At 28.2% G+C, this 22,400-nt stretch overlaps 1 protein-coding gene across 1 annotated transcript; it reads right to left on the reverse strand.

Annotated features, from left to right (window-relative positions):
- Positions 1-6,089: 6,089 nt before the first annotated feature.
- On the reverse strand, positions 6,090-21,891 carry LOC135929490 (microspherule protein 1-like). Its single transcript, XM_065466097.1, has 11 exons — positions 21,877-21,891; positions 21,736-21,838; positions 17,910-17,983; positions 16,025-16,596; positions 15,746-15,896; positions 10,518-10,656; positions 9,408-9,779; positions 8,648-8,727; positions 7,432-7,515; positions 6,973-7,167; positions 6,090-6,334 (listed from the first exon to the last, which is right to left on the reverse strand). Exons 2-11 carry the CDS (start codon positions 21,827-21,829, stop codon positions 6,257-6,259), a joined length of 1,839 nt encoding a protein of 612 aa, XP_065322169.1. The 5' UTR covers positions 21,830-21,838; positions 21,877-21,891; the 3' UTR covers positions 6,090-6,256.
- Between the last annotated feature and the right edge of the window lie 509 nt (positions 21,892-22,400).

Raw genomic sequence — 22,400 nt, forward strand, 5'->3', positions numbered from 1 at the left:
TTATAGAGTTCTATGTTAGGTTTTTGGGGAAGTGCTTATATGAATTCTTCATGTACTCTATTCCAGGAATGGGCATAATTACTCAAAAATTTTAATCGATTCCTATTTACAATTATGAAAATAAATTTGTATTTAATTTTAATCAAAATACGGTAATTAATAAAACTAATTACATTTAATGGTGAATACCTAGAGTAATCACAATTACATAATTACAATTCCTTTTGTAGTAAAATTAAAAAAATTAAAGTAGGCTTTGCATTAGAGGTCTGCATTCAGCCCACACTTTAAATGGGTGTGGTCGGGTTTATTAAAATATTTTTATCATTGGGCAGCGGATGTCGGGCGGGTAATAAATTTCAAAGCAACGAGCGGGCGATGAGCAGGCGGGTTTTTTAGCTAAAAACCGGCCCATTGCACACCTCTAGTTTGACATAAAAAATCGTATAGCAATATAATATAATATAAAATAATTTTTTTATTTTCGCATTATTTTTATTCTTTTAATTTACAATTTTTTTTTTTATGTTTTAAAAAATAATGTAAGCGTTTCACTTGTTTTACATGAGCATTAAAATTTGAACTACCCTTATCAACAAATGATATTGAATCTATTTTTAACTAATATTTTTTAATTATCTATTTTTTCATTCAGTTCGCCATTTAAAACGTGTTTTTTTTATTATTATATGTATTTAGAGAATTTTTCAAGGTTAAATAGTCTTTCTACAGGTGTTGATAAAGATATGGGAGGGAATTAATTACAAGTTACTAATTACAAAAAAAAAAGGAATTGTAAGGTATATAATCCAATTACGTGTGAAAGTAATTACTGCCCAACCCTGCTATATTCTTATATGTCTAAAAAAACGATCCCAATGTAATGATACAAATACTAATAAAGGATAAAAATTATAAAATGGAGATAGAACACTATAATGCTCAACCGACGATAATCGAAAATAATGATTTTCAGTTATGGAACTATTTAACAACGACGCATGTCTCTATCCATTCAAGAAATTAGGCATAAAAAAATGAACGAACAAAATTAAGAATGTCCGCCTAAAGAAGTTATCAATTGCACAGATAGGTCACACATAGCTCTGGGAAAATAACGTATATCGATTGCTGGCTAAAACCTTCCTTCCTAACACTTTCATTTTTTTTTAATTTTTAGGATGAAGTTTATTTTTCCTATCATCGAAGTAAATAATTAGTTTTAAACAAACGTAATAAAAACTGACCCGCAAGGTCTCAAAATGTTTGGCGCGCATCCCGCCCGCGTCTTGGCAGCGACTTTTTTATGGAAAAAGCGACTACATGGGGGGGGGGAATCACGTGTCCATTTTTAATAATTTTTCATCTTGTATTTTAAATAGGAGATCACAAATGTAATAATACAGATACAGGATCATTCTAAATTATATTTTAACAATTTTTTATTGTGGATATATTATAAAACAAATATAAGTGTCGAAATAAAGGCATTTTGCAAAAAAAAACAATGAAAATTGTTATATAGAACATTATAATCCTCAACCGACGAAATCTCAAAATACTATTCTTTTAAAATGCCTCTTACGCCTTGAATTTAAATATTCAGCAAAAAAAAAAAACCATTTTGATAATTTAAATGATGTTTTATCTTCTTCTTTTTTCTTCCCCTCTTTTAGCTTTCACCTTTTTCTGGTGGTAAGCTCCTTCAATACCTTTCTCCACCATATGTTATTCACGCTATCTCTTTTAATCTAATTTATATTTCCTTCATATTGGCTCTAACTTTATGGGGCCCCTTTGAAGTTTCGGCCCTTCCTCTTTTACGTTTTGCCCATCACTTCCAAACTCTTAACCTTATTTCCTATATAGAAAAAAATATGATAAATGTAAATGAAAATAGTAAAACATTTTCCCCAATCCCTCCTTCATAAATTGTGATCTCGAAATCAGGGTGAGAATTGGAAAGTAATTTATATATAACATTTAAAAAAAAAATTTTTTTTTTAGGGGGGTGGGGTACTTTTATCGTCACCAAATTTAAAATATAAACAAATAAATAAATAAAGATTTTACTAAGGTAGGTTAATTGAAGACATATATTATTTACTCGATTAATGTTTCATCTTCACGCCCAAAATTCAAAAAATTATCATTATTTATATTGAAATTATATTTACATAAGGAACTCTTAAAAAAAAATGTTTTTTTATTTTTGTTTTTTTGTTAAAAAAAACACAAAAAAAACCAAGGTTATATTTGATTTTTTAAAACAAAAATATGAAATATGAGTTAAAAGTAAACAAGTCTTTTTCGTTTATTTAAAACATATATTTCCCCAATTTGGAGTTTAATTATAGTTCGAAATTTAAATAAATGTTGCAAAAATATATAATAATAGTTTGTTTGTTTGTATAATATAATAAAAGCGAAATATTTATATATGGCACTATATATAATAATATTAAAAACCTATGGGTAGCGGATGTAAAATCGCTCCGTTTGAGAAGATTTTATAAAACGGCCAACTCATATTTTACCCAGAAAAGAATCGGTTTAATCATCGAGATTTCGCTAATAGATGTCCAAACCTATGCCATCTATGAACAGAATCTTTAGGCCTGCGTATAGCCCTTTTTTTTTAAAATCGACTCATATGGAAGCGATTTAGCTTTCACTATCCTTGGGAACCGTCCTATTTAGTATTTACACCGAACTAAGATTTGTAGGACTCCTGTGTGCATTTCCTCGAACCCGAGTCGTACTTAGATAATCACATTCAAATATTTTAGCGCGTATTCCAAGTTTGTACTCTAGAAAAATTGGGAAATTATCTAACGAAAGATTACTTTTTATAATTAGACTCCGCCCTCTAGCTACTATCATACTGATGTTCTCTTATAGGACATGCCTCAATTATACTATTATACCCATTTGCGTATTTAAAAAACCCATTGGTTATTAAAACGGGATCCGCGAAGTTTACAAAAAAAACGTCGCGATTTTCATGTTTTAATGATTAAGCAAGCCTCTTGCAAATAGATTTTAATTTAAAAAATTGTGTTTTAAACAGCATTCTCATAAGTGGGCACAAATTTAACGTTTTAAAACGCAAATAATTGCATTCGTTTAAATTGGACAGCATTTTATGTTTCAAATTTAGACCTTTCATATTAAAAAAAAATTAACTTTTCAGTATAAACATAGCTGCGTTTACGTATTTTTTTATTTGCGTTTTGAAACGCTCAATTTTTCGGTATGTAAAAATAAGTTCGCGATACTCTTCCCTATATTTTTTACATACCGGGGTACTTCATAGCTTATCCGTTTTAGAATCATATCGTGACTCAAAAATATTCGAAAAATGAAAAATAAAATTGTATTTAAGAAACAAACTTAAAAATCTTTATATTTATAATATTTTTTTTAAAAAATGGAGAGATATGATGAGCTTGGTCAAAGTGGGACATTCAATTTATTTTTTTTTAAATAGGGGAATCTATTCAATGTGGAAGTAATGGCAACATTGAGCATGATGCCAATTACTTCTAATTGTGTCAATAATGCATGTTCTTAAATCCAGTTACCAACAGAGTAGAAGCAATTTAAATAGTTAAATGTTTCCAGAAGTTAAGAGATACACACTTGGCGCGATATCATGGGTTATATTTGAATTATGATAAGGTTACTTTTTTGTGGTTGGCAAAATTGGTTGAAGAATAAGTTAAGCCTTAAATATTAATGCAAACGAAAAAATTAAGATTTTTATATTCTCTTATTTTCCCTTTTACATATACTAAACAGATCAAAGAAATAAAACAAACTAATTAATGGTTTGATATAAGCAGAGTTGTTAAACGCTATTTTTAAAAGTAGCGCACTACCGCTATAGCTATTTGTCAAAAAAAGTAGCGCGCTACCGCTTTCGCTATTTGTCAAAAAAAGTAGCGCGCTATTAGCTACTGTTAAGCTACTTTATAAGCTACTTTTTATAAAAAAATTTTTAGAAACAAATGAAACAAATTTTTTTTATTTATTTTTTGCTTATAATGTAAATGTATAATAAATAATATATAAAAATCAACATTTATAAATATAAAAATATAGTTAGTTTAGATTGTAAAAAAATAAGCAATATAAATAAATATTTATTTTAATTTGTTGCATTTTAATAATAATATCATTTCAATATTATCATCCCCAAGTCTAGAGCGACGATCAGAAAGTATAAGCTTTGCTTTACTAAATAATCTCTCGACACTAGCACTTGAGGGCAAGGAAGCTCTAAAAATATTTAATCAGATCAATTTTTAAATATAAATAAGTTTTTACCTTCTGTTATGTGTCCTATCTGCCGGTGTACATACATAAGATATATCTTATAACTCTACTATTAGAGCATCTTTCATCACTTTGAAGTTGTCGGCTATTTTATTCATAAGTGTCTGGCGACATAAAACTGTTGTGCCAGGGGATAAAGTTTTAATCATCATAGTAAATGATGGATTATCAACCAAGGACAATGGCTGAACTGTGTCAATAATAAAATCAACAATTACTTTATCAGCCAATTTTTGTGAAATATTGGCATGTTTATTATCAGTTAATTTGGTTTGGATAGTATTTGTCTTTTTGAATGAAGATTCTCTTATACCAAATTTTTTTATATGTTTCTCTATTTCCTTATAGCAATTGGCGTGAACAGTCTAATAAAATAAATAATATTATAATGTAAAAATAACAATTTACCTTTAGGTGTTTCTTCAGGTTATAGCTACTCGATTGATTTGATGATATATTTTTTTTACATTTTAAGCACAGGAATTTGAATCCAGATTTTGTTTTAATATTTATTTTAAAAAATTTTTCAAATCTAGGGAATGGGAAATCGTTATTAGAGCTATTAAGTACATTTTCTTCCATTGAATCTTCCATGTCTGAATCACTTTCAAGGATTTGGATATCCATGGGCGATGCCATTTTAGATTATTAACACAGATTGAAAATATAAATTAAAAATATATTTAAATTTCAAAATTAAATAATAAATTATAAAAATTATAATTAATTATGATATTATATTTTAATTTTCATGTTTATACTTACATTCATTATATTTTAAATAAAAGTAGCGCGCTAAAAAATTAAATAATTTAAAAAAAAGTAGCGGCTATTAGCTATAGCTACCAAAAAAGATAGCGCGCTACTTTAACAACTCTGGTTATAAGTTTCAGAATTAGTGCTTCCAAAAGTTTGACTCACTTCATGCTCAAAGCGTGATGTCATAGTTTTCAATTTGTTTATACTTCGGTTTTCTTATTTGTGACTCGTACCACTGTTAAGGAATTTAAAAGTACTAATCATGCACTAAATATTAGCGCAAACAGATACATAAATAATTCTTCTATATTTACCATTCTAGCATGATGCCAATTTTTATTATTTTTGCCAATCACTTTTTTTCTCTCTAGACTTTCTATAAACGATTAAAATAATATGTAAGCACTAAAATTTTCTGATTGATATTTTATTATAATTTTTATACGAAATTAAAAGTTTTATTTTAACTTGTGAGTTTTTTGTTGGTTTAATTTTGAATGTTTAAATTATAATCATTTTAAGAAATTATAATAAATTAAAGCTAAACAAAATTATCGTGTATGTAGGTACACAATAACTTATACCAAAAATATTTAAATTAATAAGTGTGGGAAGAAAAGCGATTCTCATAGGGTCGGCTGTCCGACTTCTTGGGAGCATCATGGCCCTAGGAAAGTCGTTTTCTGTGTTTTTCTACAATTTAGCCTATGATTAAGACAACACCAAAAGCCAGATCGATATCCTGATATTTTCTAACGTAGTCGTTCTACAGTAAATTTCTGCTATTTTTTAACTCTCCAGGAAAAGCGATACATTTTAATACCATATCCATTAATAAAAATGAAATGTGATCAAAATTTCAGAACACCCCTTATCTAACTAAAAGGTTGTAAGTGAGTCCAAGAATCCATCATAAATTATCAACGCGAAATTAATATCAAGAAAAATTAGGGATTATTATTCTTTTTTGTTAAATTTGGTAAATATAAATTACAAATAATTTACAATATATCGAATACAACGCTTACAAGTTTTGCTTTAACATATTCAGTATAGACTTCCAATGCAATGATAAATATGCTAAAAAATAATAATAATAACAAAGATATTCTTCCTTTTTTTAGCATTTTTTTTTAAAAATAATAGTAAATAAATATCTTCAGATGAGTGCTGGTAGTTGCTTGAGTTGATTGATAAGCCGATGGTTGACAAAAAATGTGAACTGTAGGTAGGATATCTTGATATCGCGTTTTTATTAAAATATAATATAAATTTGACAAAAAAAAAATGACAACGGAGAAAGTATGGTATTTTAATATCAGAAACTAGAGTTTAAGGAAGGGTTGTTAAGTTTTAAGCCGATTTTTAAAAACGGCTAACTCACTATTTTAGCCAGAAAAATATTGCCCAAGTCTCGAGATTTCGCTATGTCTAGACCTTTGTGCCATCTATGAGAAAAATCTTCAGACTCGCGTAACATTATTCTAGATAAAATATAGAGTTAGCCGTTTTTAAAAACCGACTCAAATCGAGCCGTTTAACAACATAAGGGCATTCATAATTTTTCAAAAGAAAATCGGAGTTTGGGTTTAAATAACAAAATCTGAAAGACCATATAAGGAGTAATTTTTAATTTAATTTTAAGCTTTTATGTGAAATGCGTTTCAATTTATATTTTTATAGTTAGCATTTTTCAAGCCTGATTCGGGCTTTAAAAATCGGTATGAAAATTCGGGGTTGGCTTGAAATTAAAAAAATAATTAAGATTTCGGACTACTGGATTGAGCTCGGGTCTAAATAGGATCGAATTTGCAGGTGTTTTACAATAAGCACCAAAAAAAAAGTGACAAATTTATTGTCGCTACGTTTCTAAACCTCGATGAGTGATTTGTCGCGACACTTGGTAGCGTGACCGGGCAGTATGGGTTTACCTTCCAGGAAAAAAGGTCTGTGGCCTTCGTTAGTTATGTAAAATTCGTGAGATAACGCGCTGAGATTATTGTTGTTCGAGGAGGATGGCGCTATGAGGGAGGAAGCTTTAAGTTTGAAATGGCCTTGCAAACGGGAAACCTTACGTTTTTTTTTCATTATAAAAGAGTAAGGTTAACGCTACATCCTAGCAATATTACGACATCTTTCTCGTTAAAAAAAAACCAAAAATTTAAGATTGCATACAAAAATATTCTTCTAACCTTCCTAACTGAGAAATAATACATCAATTCTTAGGCATTCTTCTTTTATTTAAAAAAAATAATCATTCCTGTATTATCTATATCTACGAAGGCTTATATTTAACGATTAATTGCCTTTAAATAATTTATTTATTTTTATTACCTTACGACAAGGTCCTTCCAGCGTTAAATCAATATCTATGGGTTTAGCGGATGCGAAATTATTACAGAACCGTCCGAAACTGACCTATCAATAGACATAGATTTATTAAAAATTATTTTTGAATGACACTTGTGGCGTATATATATATGGTAACTATGCTCTGCCAATCATTTCACGTTATTTAAAATATGGATAAATTATAAGGGACATTTGAATCCAAGTGTAGTGACCGCTGAATATACATTAGCATGCATATTTGGTTTGGTTATCACAATTTATATTCAGTAGTTCATGTAAATTTATTATATTAAGCAATTTGTATATATCTATTTGATGCGAAGTTTTAAATTTTTTTTGGTCATATAAAGAACGATTATTTTGCTCGAAAGAACTTTTTAACTTTTTTATAATTATAATTATATAACAACTTTATAAATAAAATGCAATAAGATTCTTTTTATATTAAATTTCTATTAATTAATAAACTCTTCTCAGCATACCATAATAACATTTAACACCAATTATTGTTTAAGTTTAAAAAATATTTAATGCCTTTTTTTTGAAAAAAGAAAAAACATGACCGATCATGGCACATTTTCCCTACACATATTAAAGCCAGAGTGAATGTCGGTGGTTGTAGTAGACGCCATTGAAAGGCATATCGCTCAAATGAACGTTCATATTTCACCTAAATGCCACCCAACAGGCTTCAATGTATGGTACACTTTTAAATTCATTTTTTATGAATAAATCGTCCGTTCAGGTTAGTTATCAATATCCTCGTTGATTATAAATTATTTGATCGATTTGTTTGGCACTTTACTCATTTCATTTTAATATATATTTTTATTTATACTAATATATGAAACATTATCAAATTTTTAAAAAAAATATACGATAATTTTGAATAAATATAAGCCCGTTTTGCTATCTCCAATAGGAAAATATTTTAAATTAGGCAGTCCGTTACCGTAAAAATAGTTTTAAACAACCCATTCTAGACATCTAGCTAATGTTGCTAAACGCTTAGATTGAGCCCCATTATAATAACGGCCAAATAGAAGATTTTAGCCTAAATAATATTAACCACAAGATTTGCTAATAGATGACCGAATCTCTTTTGCCATCTATAAGAAAAATCTTCAGGTGTTTAACGAGAACGTGTCTAGCGACGATAAATAAAGGATATAAATATATATTTTTTTATTATAAAAACCTCTCTGGATTTGATCAAAAATTTGACGGCTCTTCCTTGCAATACGGCGAAAGTGCAATCATCGAATTCGGCGTTCGAGCCTTGTAACAAAGAAAAATAATTAATTATATTATACGAGATATTTCATAATGAAAACCTGGAAAAAATGGTCCAAGGCTGACCCTTAATATATGGGTGGGCCGATGATGAAATATTCATACAAAACCGATCCCAATTTACAACCGAGATGTTATATATAAAAAAATAAAATATTTTAAAGATAAACAACAGTAAAACTATCCGCAAAACAAGAAAAAAAAACACTTTCAAATGTTCGGTCTCTGATGGTCAGGGCGATATTTGAATTTAATTAATTTTCACGAAATAATTAAACTTGCGAGTCTTTAAATATTTTTTAACCCTTTTCGCGTTGCAAAAAAAATAAATAAAATATTTTCCTTTCAGCCAAAATTGTATCTCTTTAAAATAATTTGATTTCATTTAAAAAAAAAAATAAATTGAAATCTTTGGTTGGTTTTATTCATTTTTTTTTATATATTATCATCAATATATTATCATCAATATATTATATATAGATATTTAAATCATGAAATAACCCAAAAACAATGCTAATATGGGATGGAAATTTTTTTTGCAAAAATATCTGCCCAATCCGATATTCAATATGGGCACAGCCCCTGGACCTTGTGCATAGATTGAAAAAAAAGAAATATATGATTTTAGAGGAATTAAATAAAACAACTCTTAAAGAAAGAAAAACCGATTTCTTTGTCGATGATGGATTGCCACATGGGCAACTCGTTCTCCAATCGGTCTATTTTCTGAAACCTGTGTACTACGTCGAGATCGTACTCCTTGTCGAACATGGATTTTTTCGCGAAATAAGGGTAGTAATCTCGAATTTTTTGGATATTATCAGAGGGAGTAGTCGATTTCTTGCTTTCGGAGGAGTGCGGTTGTTCTGGGACGGCATCGTGGATGGATGAATGATGCGGGGTAGCACTTTTGCATGAAGGATCGTTTGATTCGTTCGATATCAAGAGTAAATTTTCCATATCCGAAAATTGTAAATTGGGCGAGCAAGTAGTGTGGCTACCAGTGAAAGGATTATTCCATTTGGACGATGAATTCACTTTAAAAATATTATTTTTTAAAAAAAATTGTTTCTTTAAATGTCAATTTCTTGACACGCGTAGATCAATATTATTCTTCATAAAAATTAAGAAAAACTCTACTCGGTAAAAAAAACTTTCAATTGAAAAATTCGCACCTTAGTAAACGTTTTATTATGTGAATTAATATTTAGAGGGAAATTAGGCGTAAAGGAGTGAATATATTAAATTCAAAAAAATAATTTATCAGCCATAAGATTGAAAAAAGGATTATCAGCCATTTTTTTATTTCTAAGCCCGGCTCGGATTTTTCCTAAAAAAAATTGGCTAAGCCAAGCCGGGTGTAATATTGTTCAAGAGGTTTTGCAGTGTGACAGACGATATATAACTCTCATATGCTTATAGTTCGCACAAATTGAGCTTTTCAAACGCTACGTCGTAAGCACAAATAATGTATTTCAAATCGTTTTGTAATATTATATAAAAATGTAATATAAAAAAACTTACTTATATCCTAAAAATGAATATTTAAAAATAAAAGCAATAAGCAGACGATAATATAATTTTCAAAGAAAAATCAATTTTTTTTAGAACTCATTTAAAATTTTGAATCGACGGATGTTAATAAAAAAAGGCAACCTCAATTTAAACAAGGAATAAGTTAGGTATTTTTAATATAAAAATTAGGGCAAAACGTACACGCTCAATTAGGGTGCACTTTAATTATATTTTTTTGTGAATCATTTTTAAAGACAAACCTATCTGATCGGGTAATAAAACGTGGTGCTTCATGGAAAGCCAATGATCCTGTAAATCTTTAGCCGTACGCGTGGGCAAAAATATGGAAGGATATTGGCGCAGAATTTGTTCAAATTGATCGAGGGTATGATGCCTATTCTATACAATTTAATTAGAAGAATGTATAAAAAAATATCTATTTAGCATATTTAGTGTTGTTAAATAGTCGAGTTCTCCTGACTTCGACTCCGAGTCGAAGTCGCAATAATCGACTCATTTTTACAACTCAAGTTTTGAACTTGAGTCGTGAACTCAAGACGCGACTTAAATTATGAACTTAAGTCATGAATTAAAGTCGACTCAAGTTGTGAACTCATGTCTATATACTTGAGTCGACTAGATAACGAATAATTTTATGAACTTGAGTCGACGACTAGAGGACGAATATTTCAAATTAATTATTAATTTTAATTAAGATATATGTTGTTTGTTACATTTTTTTTATTTTAGACTTCCAACTTGAGTTGTAAATAGGAATTATATACTTGAGACAATTAGAGGACAAATAGTTCTATAAATTTAATCGACTAGAAACTAGACTCCAGTATATTTCAAATTAATTAGTTATTTTTAATTACGATATTTTTGTTTATTATTATTAAATTTAAAATTAGATAGTCGAGTAATCCCGACTCCGTGTCGAAGTAGCAATAACTCGAGTCATTTTTACGACTCTAGTTCTGAACTTGAGTCGTGAACTCAATAAATCGGTTAATTTAAATTTTATGAAACTCTATTACTTATTATATAAGTGTTATTTATTGGTTGGTTTTGTAGGGGCTTGGATCTTAAAATCGACTTAACTAGCTATGAGCCCGAACCCCTAGCACAGATTAATATATCTTAAGTTGATTTTTCTTGACCTTATTAATATATATAAATATATGGTTATTAGAGGTATCAATCGCTAGCTAATTAGATCTATTGAATAGGTTGCAAACCATGTCTAGATGAGTGAAGCTATTTCTACGTAAGTCAGGAATTATTTTATCAGCACCAAATATTGATATGAGGTGGGTATCAAATAAGTATAGTTATACCTTTATATGGTGTATATAATTTTGACCTGGGAGCGGGGGTAAAAAATATGGTCTCAAACTTGTTCGTGAAAAAAAATTGACATGTCTATATCTTAACATTTAATTTAATTATTAAAAGATAAAAATATCTGCTAGATTACCAAAAATTAGGGTTTAATTTAGGTTCAGGATTTTTAAATTCTATATAAGGTAAATTTTGATAACATGAATTTAATCGAAAAAATCAATTCCTATATAATTATTGGAAATAAAAAAATGTTGCTCGTAACATCAAAAACCGTTTGAAAAAACGTTATGTATGTAAATTGTCGTATTTATTATTACCTCTGATTGAAATTGAAATATAAAAGATTATCTTCAATGATGAGGTAATAAGAGGCAAATTTTGAAGTCAATTGACTGATTTTGACCGGTCAATTGACCGACTTAAAAGTATTCAAAAATCATCTTCAAAACCTAGGTTTTTAATTAATTACAATGGACACTAGCTATGAATTTTATTTATTATCTTCACATTCCCTAACAATAGTAGGGACTATTAAAAAAAATAAAAAGCAGTTACCTGCATTATTTTTTAATAAAAAAAGAGAAATATATTCAAGTTTATTTGGATTCAAAGAAAATACTACTATTGTTTCATATATACCAAAAATGTATATGATAATAAAATTGATGTAACAACTGGTGAATTGTTAAAACCAGAAATTATAACTTTTTATAATTTAACCAAAGCAGGAGTTGATGTAGTGGATCAACTTTGCTCAATATATTCCTTATCTAGGAGATCAAATAGATGGCCACTTACCATTTTTTATACTATAATAAATATTTCAATAATAAATGCCCTAATAGTTTATAAAGCCAATAATTTGTTGACTATAAAAAGGTTTAAATTTAAAAAATTATTAGCTATGGATCTGATAACTCCATTTATGACCAGTAGATACGAGAACCCTCGTATATGCAGACTATTACGTAACAACATAGGGGACGTTCTCAACATAATTGATGAAAAACATATTCCAATAAATAAAAAGGGAAGATGTTATAAGTGTCCAAGGGTGAAAGATAAAAAAACAACATTAATTTGCTTAAATTGTTCAAAATTTATTTGCTTAAATTGTTCAAAATTTATTTGCAAAGATCATATGCATACAATTTGCCGCGAATGTTATCTCAAAATTTTACATGATATTTGATGATTAATATTTTTTTTGATATATATTTTTTTATAAAATTTATGTAATTATCATTATTCAACATTGATTTAATAAAATATTTAATAAAATTTGCATTTTTTGAATTTTATTTAGTGATAATACCATTATTAAAGGAAGTACTCAAAAAGAAAATTTTATCTCAGTAACTTTAGGAAAATTTGTCTAACTTTTTTTTGGAGGTAAATATTAATCTAAGATTTAGTATTTATTATCTCCTATATTTTTTAAATATATACTCATAATTTTAGATCTCAATTTTTAATATGTTCTGAGATATAGCAAATCTAAATTGTAAGTTATTTTAAAAAAAAATGAAATATTTAGAGTGTATTTTTGTTAAATTATTTTCCCTTAGTTCCCCGAATTTAATTTATACAATAAAAATATTATTGAAAGGTTTAAAGTGTATTTTTGTGGTTATTTTTTGATTTTCCTTTATTTCCTCTCATTTTTACTTTTTTCCCCTGAACCAATTTCCTCGAGTAATTTGCAACTATCTATACGTTACCCAAAATCCGTTTGAAAAAAACGATATGTATTGAAATTATTTCCTGATAATATTTTTTCTATAGAAAGGCGCTCAGAAGAACGAAATATAAAAATTATCAACTAAAGGATATTTTATTTTGTATATATTATAATAATCTATAATTTCAAATACAAAAATAATAATTTACATAATGATTTAATTTTGTACGAAAATATTATTTTTTTAAATTGCATTATAGGCCCGGTCCCATATATTTAAAAAAATTGAAATACGGCCCGGCCCTAAGCCCGGCAGGTCTATGATATTTTATTTATTACTAAAAACATAATTTTTATTAGGATCAAGAGGACAATGACTTGAGTCAAACTCAAAGCTCTTTTTCAGAAGCTAATACGTCTTCTTCTTCAATAATACAAAATAATAATTTCAATATTAAAGATATGTTTATAAACATACCTAACAAATCTCGACGGAAATGTGTCTACTGTGATAAAATCTACAGTCTTCATACGGCTACAAGTATTATATAAATCCTTTATTAAAAATTTTTAATATTTTTTAGCCAACCTTAAAAATCATATAAAGATATGCCATCCTGAATTAATTTTCCAAGCTAAAGAAATAATGCCCAAACATTTATCGGGTATCAGAAAACTACAACCCGAGGAAAACAAACAATTGAATAAGCTTATACTAAGATATATTATAAAAAACAATCTACCATTTAATCTATTTGACTCGGAAGAATTCAAGGATATCTTTAAATTTATATTTAAAAGTGAAAAGATCTGGTCAAGACAAACTGCCAGAATTTATTTGCATTCTATATATGAAAATGCTAAATTCAAACTTATAGCTAAACTAAAAAATATAGAGGGAAAAATATCCCTCTCTACTGATATTTGGACAGGGATTAATTCCCTGTCGTATTGTGCAATCACAATACATTATATTTCCAAAGATTGGAAATTAAAAAACCATCTACTAGATCTTATAGAATTGCCGCACCCTCACAGTGGGCAAGATATATGTTATTATTTAATAAAATCTATAGAAACATTTGAGATTGAAAAATTTTTTTTAGCATTAATGCATGATAATGCTAAAAATATGATTAGTGCATCAGATTTAATCATTAAACATTACATGGAAAAATATAGTATACCATTTTATAGCTATAGATGCCTGGCTCACGTTATTAATATTATAGTTAAAGAAGGACTAAATATTTTTGATGCAAAATTAGAAAAAATTCATAAATTGGTGAAATCACTTCACCTTTCTCCCAAGCTAATGCAAAGTTATATAAAAATCTCGGGTGGTACTCGATTACCACTCGACGTGGTCACTAGGTGGAATTCTAAGTATCTTAAAATTTCTACTAAAAATAAAGTAATTTAAGCAATATTTTAAATGTTATTTTTATAATATTTTTTATTTTATAGAATTTAGATGCTATTAAACGATTGGGGGAAGAATGTCTTCCCAAAGATGAATTTTACATAAATGTCAATGAGGCAAAATATTTAAAGAAAATTGAAACCTTCCTTAAACCATTTTTCCAGATTACATGTGAAGTTTCATCGGAAAGTACAACTATTGGGACGGCCGTGAGCCAGGCATCTATGGCTATAAAATGATATACTATATTTTTCCATGTAATGTTTAATGATTAAATCTGATGCACTAATCATATTTTTAGCATTATCATGCGTTAATGCTAAAAAAAATTTTTCAATCTCAAATGTTTCTATAGATTTTATTAAATAATAACATATATCTTGCCCACTGTGAGAGTGCGGCAATTCTATAAGATCTAGTAGATGGTTTTTTAATTTCCAATCTTTGGAATATATAATGTATTGTGATTGCACAATTCGACAGGGAATTAATCCCTGTCCAAATATCAGTAGAGAGGGATATTTTTCCCTCTATATTTTTTAGTTTAGCTATAAGTTTGAATTTAGCATTTTCATATATAGAATGCAAATAAATTCTGGCAGTTTGTCTTGACCAGATCTTTTCACTTTTAAATATAAATTTAAAGATATCCTTGAATTCTTCCGAGTCAAATAGATTAAATGGTAGATTGTTTTTTATAATATATCTTAGTATAAGCTTATTCAATTGTTTGTTTTCCTCGGGTTGTAGTTTTCTGATACCCGATAAATGTTTGGGCATTATTTCTTTAGCTTGGAAAATTAATTCAGGATGGCATATCTTTATATGATTTTTAAGGTTGGCTAAAAAATATTAAAAATTTTTAATAAAGGATTTATATAATTGCATCCCTACTATATAAGAAGCCTAACTCTAATGGACTTATATCTCATAACTGTCATATTAATAAATACTATGTATTTTTATCTCTATTCTTCTGATAGCCTAAGATGATCCACGAGATATATACATATATATTCAATTTTAATTTTTAAAACCGATATTATAGTAGACAGGATGCTTTCTTCCTCCTGGCTGAATAAAGCGTTTCGATAAGACGCCGCCAATATCTCGGGCTTGTTTAGCTGCTGTTTGATAGCCTTTTTAGCTAGAGAAGATAATATGGGGTCGTAGAGTAATCTATACCATCTAAATATCAACATTAAAATTTGGTATTTTGTAAAATTAAGAATATCATCTGCCTATTGTATTTTTTCAGAATTTTAAATAAAACGATGGCTGTTAATAAACTGGCGATAGAGCAATTATATAAAAACCTTTCTTCGATCTCTTTAAGGGAAAAGTTGCAAGTGAATGTCACGCATTGTTTGACCCTCCTTAGATCGTTGGACTGGATGGTGTTAATGATTAGCTTGATGTCGTCCACAGGTTTCCATTTTCCGAATTGGTCGGTCATTATACCTGTAGTATTATTGCTATTAAAATATTTAGGCAAATTCGACGAAGTTCTACTAAAATTATTCGATTTTTTGACGACACTGTTATTAGTGCCTATTCTCGCGTTGGTATCGGCCATTTTATTTTTTTGGTTCTTCATCTTTCTCTTGAGCGAGTTAATGTTGCCAGAAGAAGATTTCGAGAATTTTGAAGATCCTTGCCTTTGGTGGAAAGAAGTTCTAGAAGCCTGCCGAGATTCCGACAATCGACTCGTTGATGCGGAGGACATGGGATTTACGAAATTAGATTTTTCGTACGAAATGTCACCATCTATCAACGACGAATTTGGATTGATAGAAGCTTTCTCATGGTATGCCACGGATGTAGTAGTCCCACTATTCTTCTCTTCATCCTTAGACTTTGCGCCTTTATTAGAATCTTGCCCTATATTCTATGATACAAGAGCGTTTATTTTATTTTTAAATGGGGTTGAGAAAGAAATCTAGTCTTATTAGGATTCGTTTTATAGTTAAGCCGCAAAAAAAAACTTTTAGCAATGAACAACGCATTGCTAAACCATGATCGCGGTCACGTGTAAACCTTAGAGTTTAAAACAACGCACAAAAAAAGTTGATCTACAAATTTTCTAAACAGACGATAACAAAAAATGTTGTTAATTTTCTTTTTTCCTCGTGGAATTAATTTTATACATGAATTTTTATGGGTTTGAATTAAATAATTTAAAAAATTTTTTTTTATGCTTTTATCAGATAAATGATCTCAGCATTGCTGTTACTGATAAAACAACCTTTCAATAAGCACTATTTTGTAAACAATGTTTTAAAATTGTTTAAGAGTTTTCCGAAACATGTATCTATAAGCCTAAACTAAAGTAAGGGGTAATGTTCTGAATATAAAAAAAAAGAATGGCCATAACCAGGAAATCAAATTTTTAGCCTTGTAACATTTTATAAGGCAATTTATATAATTTTTACTAATAATAATTAATTATAATCAGCACAATTTATATTTTTATTTTCCAATAATAAATTTAATAATCAATTTTTATCAATAAACCGATATACCATTTCTATGATTTACATTTTTTAATAATTATTAAATTTTAATATACACACACATATATATATTATTAATATATTACTACGATTGTCCATTTTTAAAAATGGCTAACTCAATGCTTTATTCAGAAAAATATTATGCCAGCTTAAAGATTTTGCTCACAGACGACACAAAGGTTTGGACATCTATTAACGAAATATCAAGGCTTAGGCAATATTTTCTGCTCAAACCGAGCGGTTTAACAACACTAGATTTATTTATGTATTAAAATGCAATAAAAGACACCCATTTTTAATTATTAGCCTATACCAGAGTTTTTAAAAGATACTTTTTAAATGGATCTAGATACAGATACATCGTCTAAAATAATATCTAGATACAGATATTTTAATCAAAAATCTATCTAGATACAGATACCACATTTATATCTAGATACAGGATCTAGATACAAGTATTTAGATCTTTTAACAACTCTAGCCAATACACACATTCAATTGTCACATTTAATCTTATAGCCCTTTTAACCTTTTTCTAGGATAATAGTTAATAATATTTTTTTAATGCGCATAATATTATATTTGTCCAATAAAAATATCCAAGTGTCGTTTCCTTCCTTGTTTTGAGAAAGTATTCGAAAAAAAAGAAGGGAATATATATAAACAGGAAAAAGGTAAATTATTATACCTGATCGATATTGGATGAATATGACGACGTAGACAAATGAACATCATTGGCGGATTGTAATGAATTTGTGTCATCTGTCAATAATTAAATAGTTTTAGTTTGCTATAAAAAAAATATATAAATTTCATAGATATACACATGTTTTGTTAACACATATTATCGTCTGCTTTTTTCGTGAAACGATAAATGTAAGAAAAAATTTCATACAAACACAAATGTAATAACCACCATCACTAGGTTACTTTTTTTTTATTCTTTTAATATTTTTTCTGTTTTTAGAATTAATATTCGTCCCAAAGTAAACACAAAATACAACAAATTTATATCTACTTCTACCTTCCTATGCTCAATCTTTAAAGAGGTAGTATAGTACCACCAGTCAAAAATAATAGTTGTAAAGGAAGGCACAAATTATTTGAAGAGATATATACCATTTCCTGTGGGCATTCTCACAAGAGAGGTGTTCCTCTAGAAACGAGGATTCTTATTAATGAAAAAGCTATGGATATAAGATACTACAAAAATTTCGATATTGCTGATTACCCAGAAGCCATTCCATCATTCGTATCCATAAAAACGACAAAAGATCGGCTTTAATAAAAATATCGGCCCGGTTACCTCAGTGAAGAATATTTTAACCCCTGAATATACTACAACTAAATAAGGCGATCTATTTTTGATCTATAATGATAATAATAAATTAATTATGTTCAGAACACCTGCTATGCTTGGATTAGCTAAGAAGGCTGATAATGAATATGGATGGAACATTTTATTCTGCTCCAAGTTTATGTTATCAGCTCTACATTATTCATATAATGCATCAGAATATGAAACCCATTGTATATGCTCTTTTACCAACCAAAAATAAAGAAACATATGTATAGGTATTCACAGTGCTCATAATATTTTGTGCGGAGAATAATATATGGTGTAATCCTTTATCCGAATTTAAATGGTATGAAATGGATTCAGGTCTAAATCACATTAATTAAATAGCAGAAACATACTCACTTTATGTTACCATCTAGAAAATTTAAAGAAAATAAATAACATATATATTAATTAATTAAATATATATGTGTAAGAAATATTTAAGGTCGTTGTTAATTTATTAAAATTTTTATGAGAATATAAACGTTTGGATGAGCATGCACCGTTTTTCTATTTAAGGCATAATGAAAACCCTCCAAATGGTTATGCAGGCCATCTACTTTATATCTAAATAAATATAATAAAAATTTTTGAATTTATTAATTATGTTTTAAATACCTTATCCATATGCCATGGGGAAATATGGCAATGGTTCAGCCATATTATATCCACTAAATTCAGCATGGGATTTTCAGATGCCATAGTATAGCAATTTCGCCTTTTCCCAAGATATATCTTTCTCCTTAAAGGGCAAAGTTGTCATGTGCCTCACAACTTTGTGAACATTGAAGTGGTTCAAGTACACGCTCACCAACACATGAGATTGACATTTGTGCCATAACGCTTAGGAATAATGGAAAAAATCCTAAACTAAATTATATTAAAATATAAATCATAAATTTAACCCTTTATAATCATGTTAGGAAATTCAAACTTGAGAGCTGATATAGCAGCTGCCTCAAAGTCTTGGCCAAATCTAGGATTAAAGGATATCTGGCATTCGGCACAAAAATTAATAATAGTTTGAAAAAACCTGAAATATATTTTCCTTGTTATCCAGAAGCAGCGCATAGACGAAATTTATGAAATACTGGCCCCCTATGCCTCAATCGATTTCTAAGATTGAGTTATCAGCAGAATATTCTATGGCAACTTGCAAAACGCTTTTTAATCCATGTAACAGGAACCATACATTTTTGGCACTGCCATATTGTGTTTAACCAACAGTTCGGGCAAATCTACATGGATAGAAAGTTTCACTTAGCTCCTAGCTTGTTTAATAAACTATATACCTTACATGCTATGTACAGAGGTGTAATGATACCTTTTGTCTATGCGCTGCTTCCGGATAAAACAAGGGAAACATATATCAAGCTTTCTCAAATTGTTATTAATTTTTGAGCTGAACGCCAAATATCTTTTAATCCTAGATTTGGCCAAACAGAATTTGATCAGCTGCTATATCAACTCTTAATTTTGTATTTCCTAATATGATTATAAAGGGTAAAAGTTATAATTTATATTGTAATATAATTTTGGTGTGTATTCCACTATTCCCAAGTGTGGTGTATATGTCAATCTCTTGGGTTGGTGAGCATGTACTTGAACCACTCCAATGTTCACAAATTTGTGAGGCGCATTGCAACTTTTCCCTTTTGTAAGGAGGAAGATACACTATTACATCTGAAAATCCCATACTCCTGGATTTTACAGAGTATAAGGATATGACATGGCTAAGCCATGATGCCATATTTAGACACGGCATGTGGATAAGATATTAAAAACATAATTAATAAATTCAAAAATTTTTCTCATATTTATTTAGATATAAAATTGATGTCCCCACACCAATAACCATTTGGAGGGGTTTAATCATGTCTTAAAGACATCCAAACATTTATATTCTCATAAAATTTTTAATAAATCATCAACATATTAACAACCTAAAAATTATCCAGATCAACAATGGATCTACAGAGGTGAAGAAATCAGAAATATGAACAAATTGATAAACACATTACTAATTTAACAGCAATATATGAAAGAACGTCTGAAATTTCAGAATTTTTAGATAAAATATCCTTTTTTTTAGTAAATTTTAAATATTAAAACTAACAATAGATTTCAGTATTTAAATTATATTACAGTTTTATCTTAATAATAAATTTATAAATGTTGATTTTTATTGAAATAAACAAGTAAAATATAATATCATCAAAAAATAAAAGATTTATTAGTAAATTTTTTTAAAAATGACTTTGAAAATATTTTCTATTTATCTGACAATATATCTGACATAATAGATATGATTTCATTATGAATTTGGGGTGATGTATATTGGGCATATTAATTACATAATTTTATTTAAAGGATCTTTTTGGATGGGGTATGAAAACATTGCTATAAATAGTCCATAAGAATGAATTCTATTTTTATTTTTTTGCAGCATTCCTAATTTTTGTAGCAGTGTCACAAAAGGGTGCTTCTATATGCTAAGAAATAGCATCAAATCAAATATTGATTTAAGATAATAAGATTAGTTAATTTGTTGGCTTACCAAAATTGTTGTTATCTCAGTATCCTTATTTGATTTTTATCATGCAAAGAAGGCCAAATTTTTGCCCCACCCCCTGGAGCTAGGGTCTTGAATATAAATAAGCATTTCCTACAATAACAAAAAGTAATTAAAAACAACTTTGAACAGAACATTAAAGGTTGAATATATTTTTTGAAAAACATTACAAATTATCTATATGCTATAATCTATAGACATTAAGATTTAAAATGTTATATTATATTAGGTCATTATTGGTTTGTCTAAAAATTAATAAAATGTCAAAAATATTTATAAAAGTTATAATATTATATTTAGATATAAATAGTAAATATCCTAAATAATACCATATTTAGGATTTCAAAATAATGAACTTAAAATTAAATTATATTAGGCAATACATAAATTCACTGGAAATTTTTTTATAATAAAACAATGATTTAGGCCTCATTTATAATAAATCATGAAATACAGCAATTTCATTCAAGTGATGTAGAATATACAAATACTATCGTTTGGCAACGTATTATGCATCACTTGTAAGAAGAAGTTATGATAAATGAAGTCAAAGTTTAGAACTACAAAATGTACACTAGAACAAAAAATTAATTTATAAACCTTTTTTACTGTAGGAATAAATGTCCAACATTTCATCCTGAAAGAATTTCTTCTTCTTAACAGGTCTTGAACTTCGCCGTAATGAGGTTTCCATTAATTTGTCCTAATTTTAATATATTGTTAGAAATAAATGAATGTCACTTATTGAAGGTCACGTGACATATTTCAAACAATGAATAATGACAGGAACTATATTATGTCGGTTCTTGTTTTTTTAAGAATTAGAAAAGCTTAAATTTTTATAATCATACCTATTGCAACTCGTTTCTTATTCGGTTTATTTTTGCATTTATCGTGCTGGGTTATGAAAAATTTAATTAGGTATCTTATCCAGAGCTTATTATTTTTTTCAAATATGGGAGATTTTATTATCAGTTAAAGTTGATTACTATTTCATTCAGACTTGGATTTGGAAGCACCAATTTTAAAATTTGTTTTAAATATTTCATATTCTGTAAGTGTCTATTGTCTAATCGGGTGCAGGGTAGTGATGTTAAAAAAAATTAAGATTTTAACCAAAATAGTATTTTTTATGTCTCAAACGGGCAAATAAAAGGTCAAACCTTCTTGCGAGCTAAATTTTCAGGCTTACATAATTTTGGGTAAAATTTTAATCAAGCAGTTTTTAGATCTTTTAACAATACTAAGATGATGTACTACTTAAA

This window comes from Gordionus sp. m RMFG-2023, chromosome 5, assembly GCF_954871325.1.
Source record: "Gordionus sp. m RMFG-2023 chromosome 5, tfGorSpeb1-WG-v2, whole genome shotgun sequence".
Taxonomy (NCBI): domain Eukaryota; kingdom Metazoa; phylum Nematomorpha; class Gordioida; order Chordodea; family Parachordodidae; genus Gordionus; species Gordionus sp. m RMFG-2023.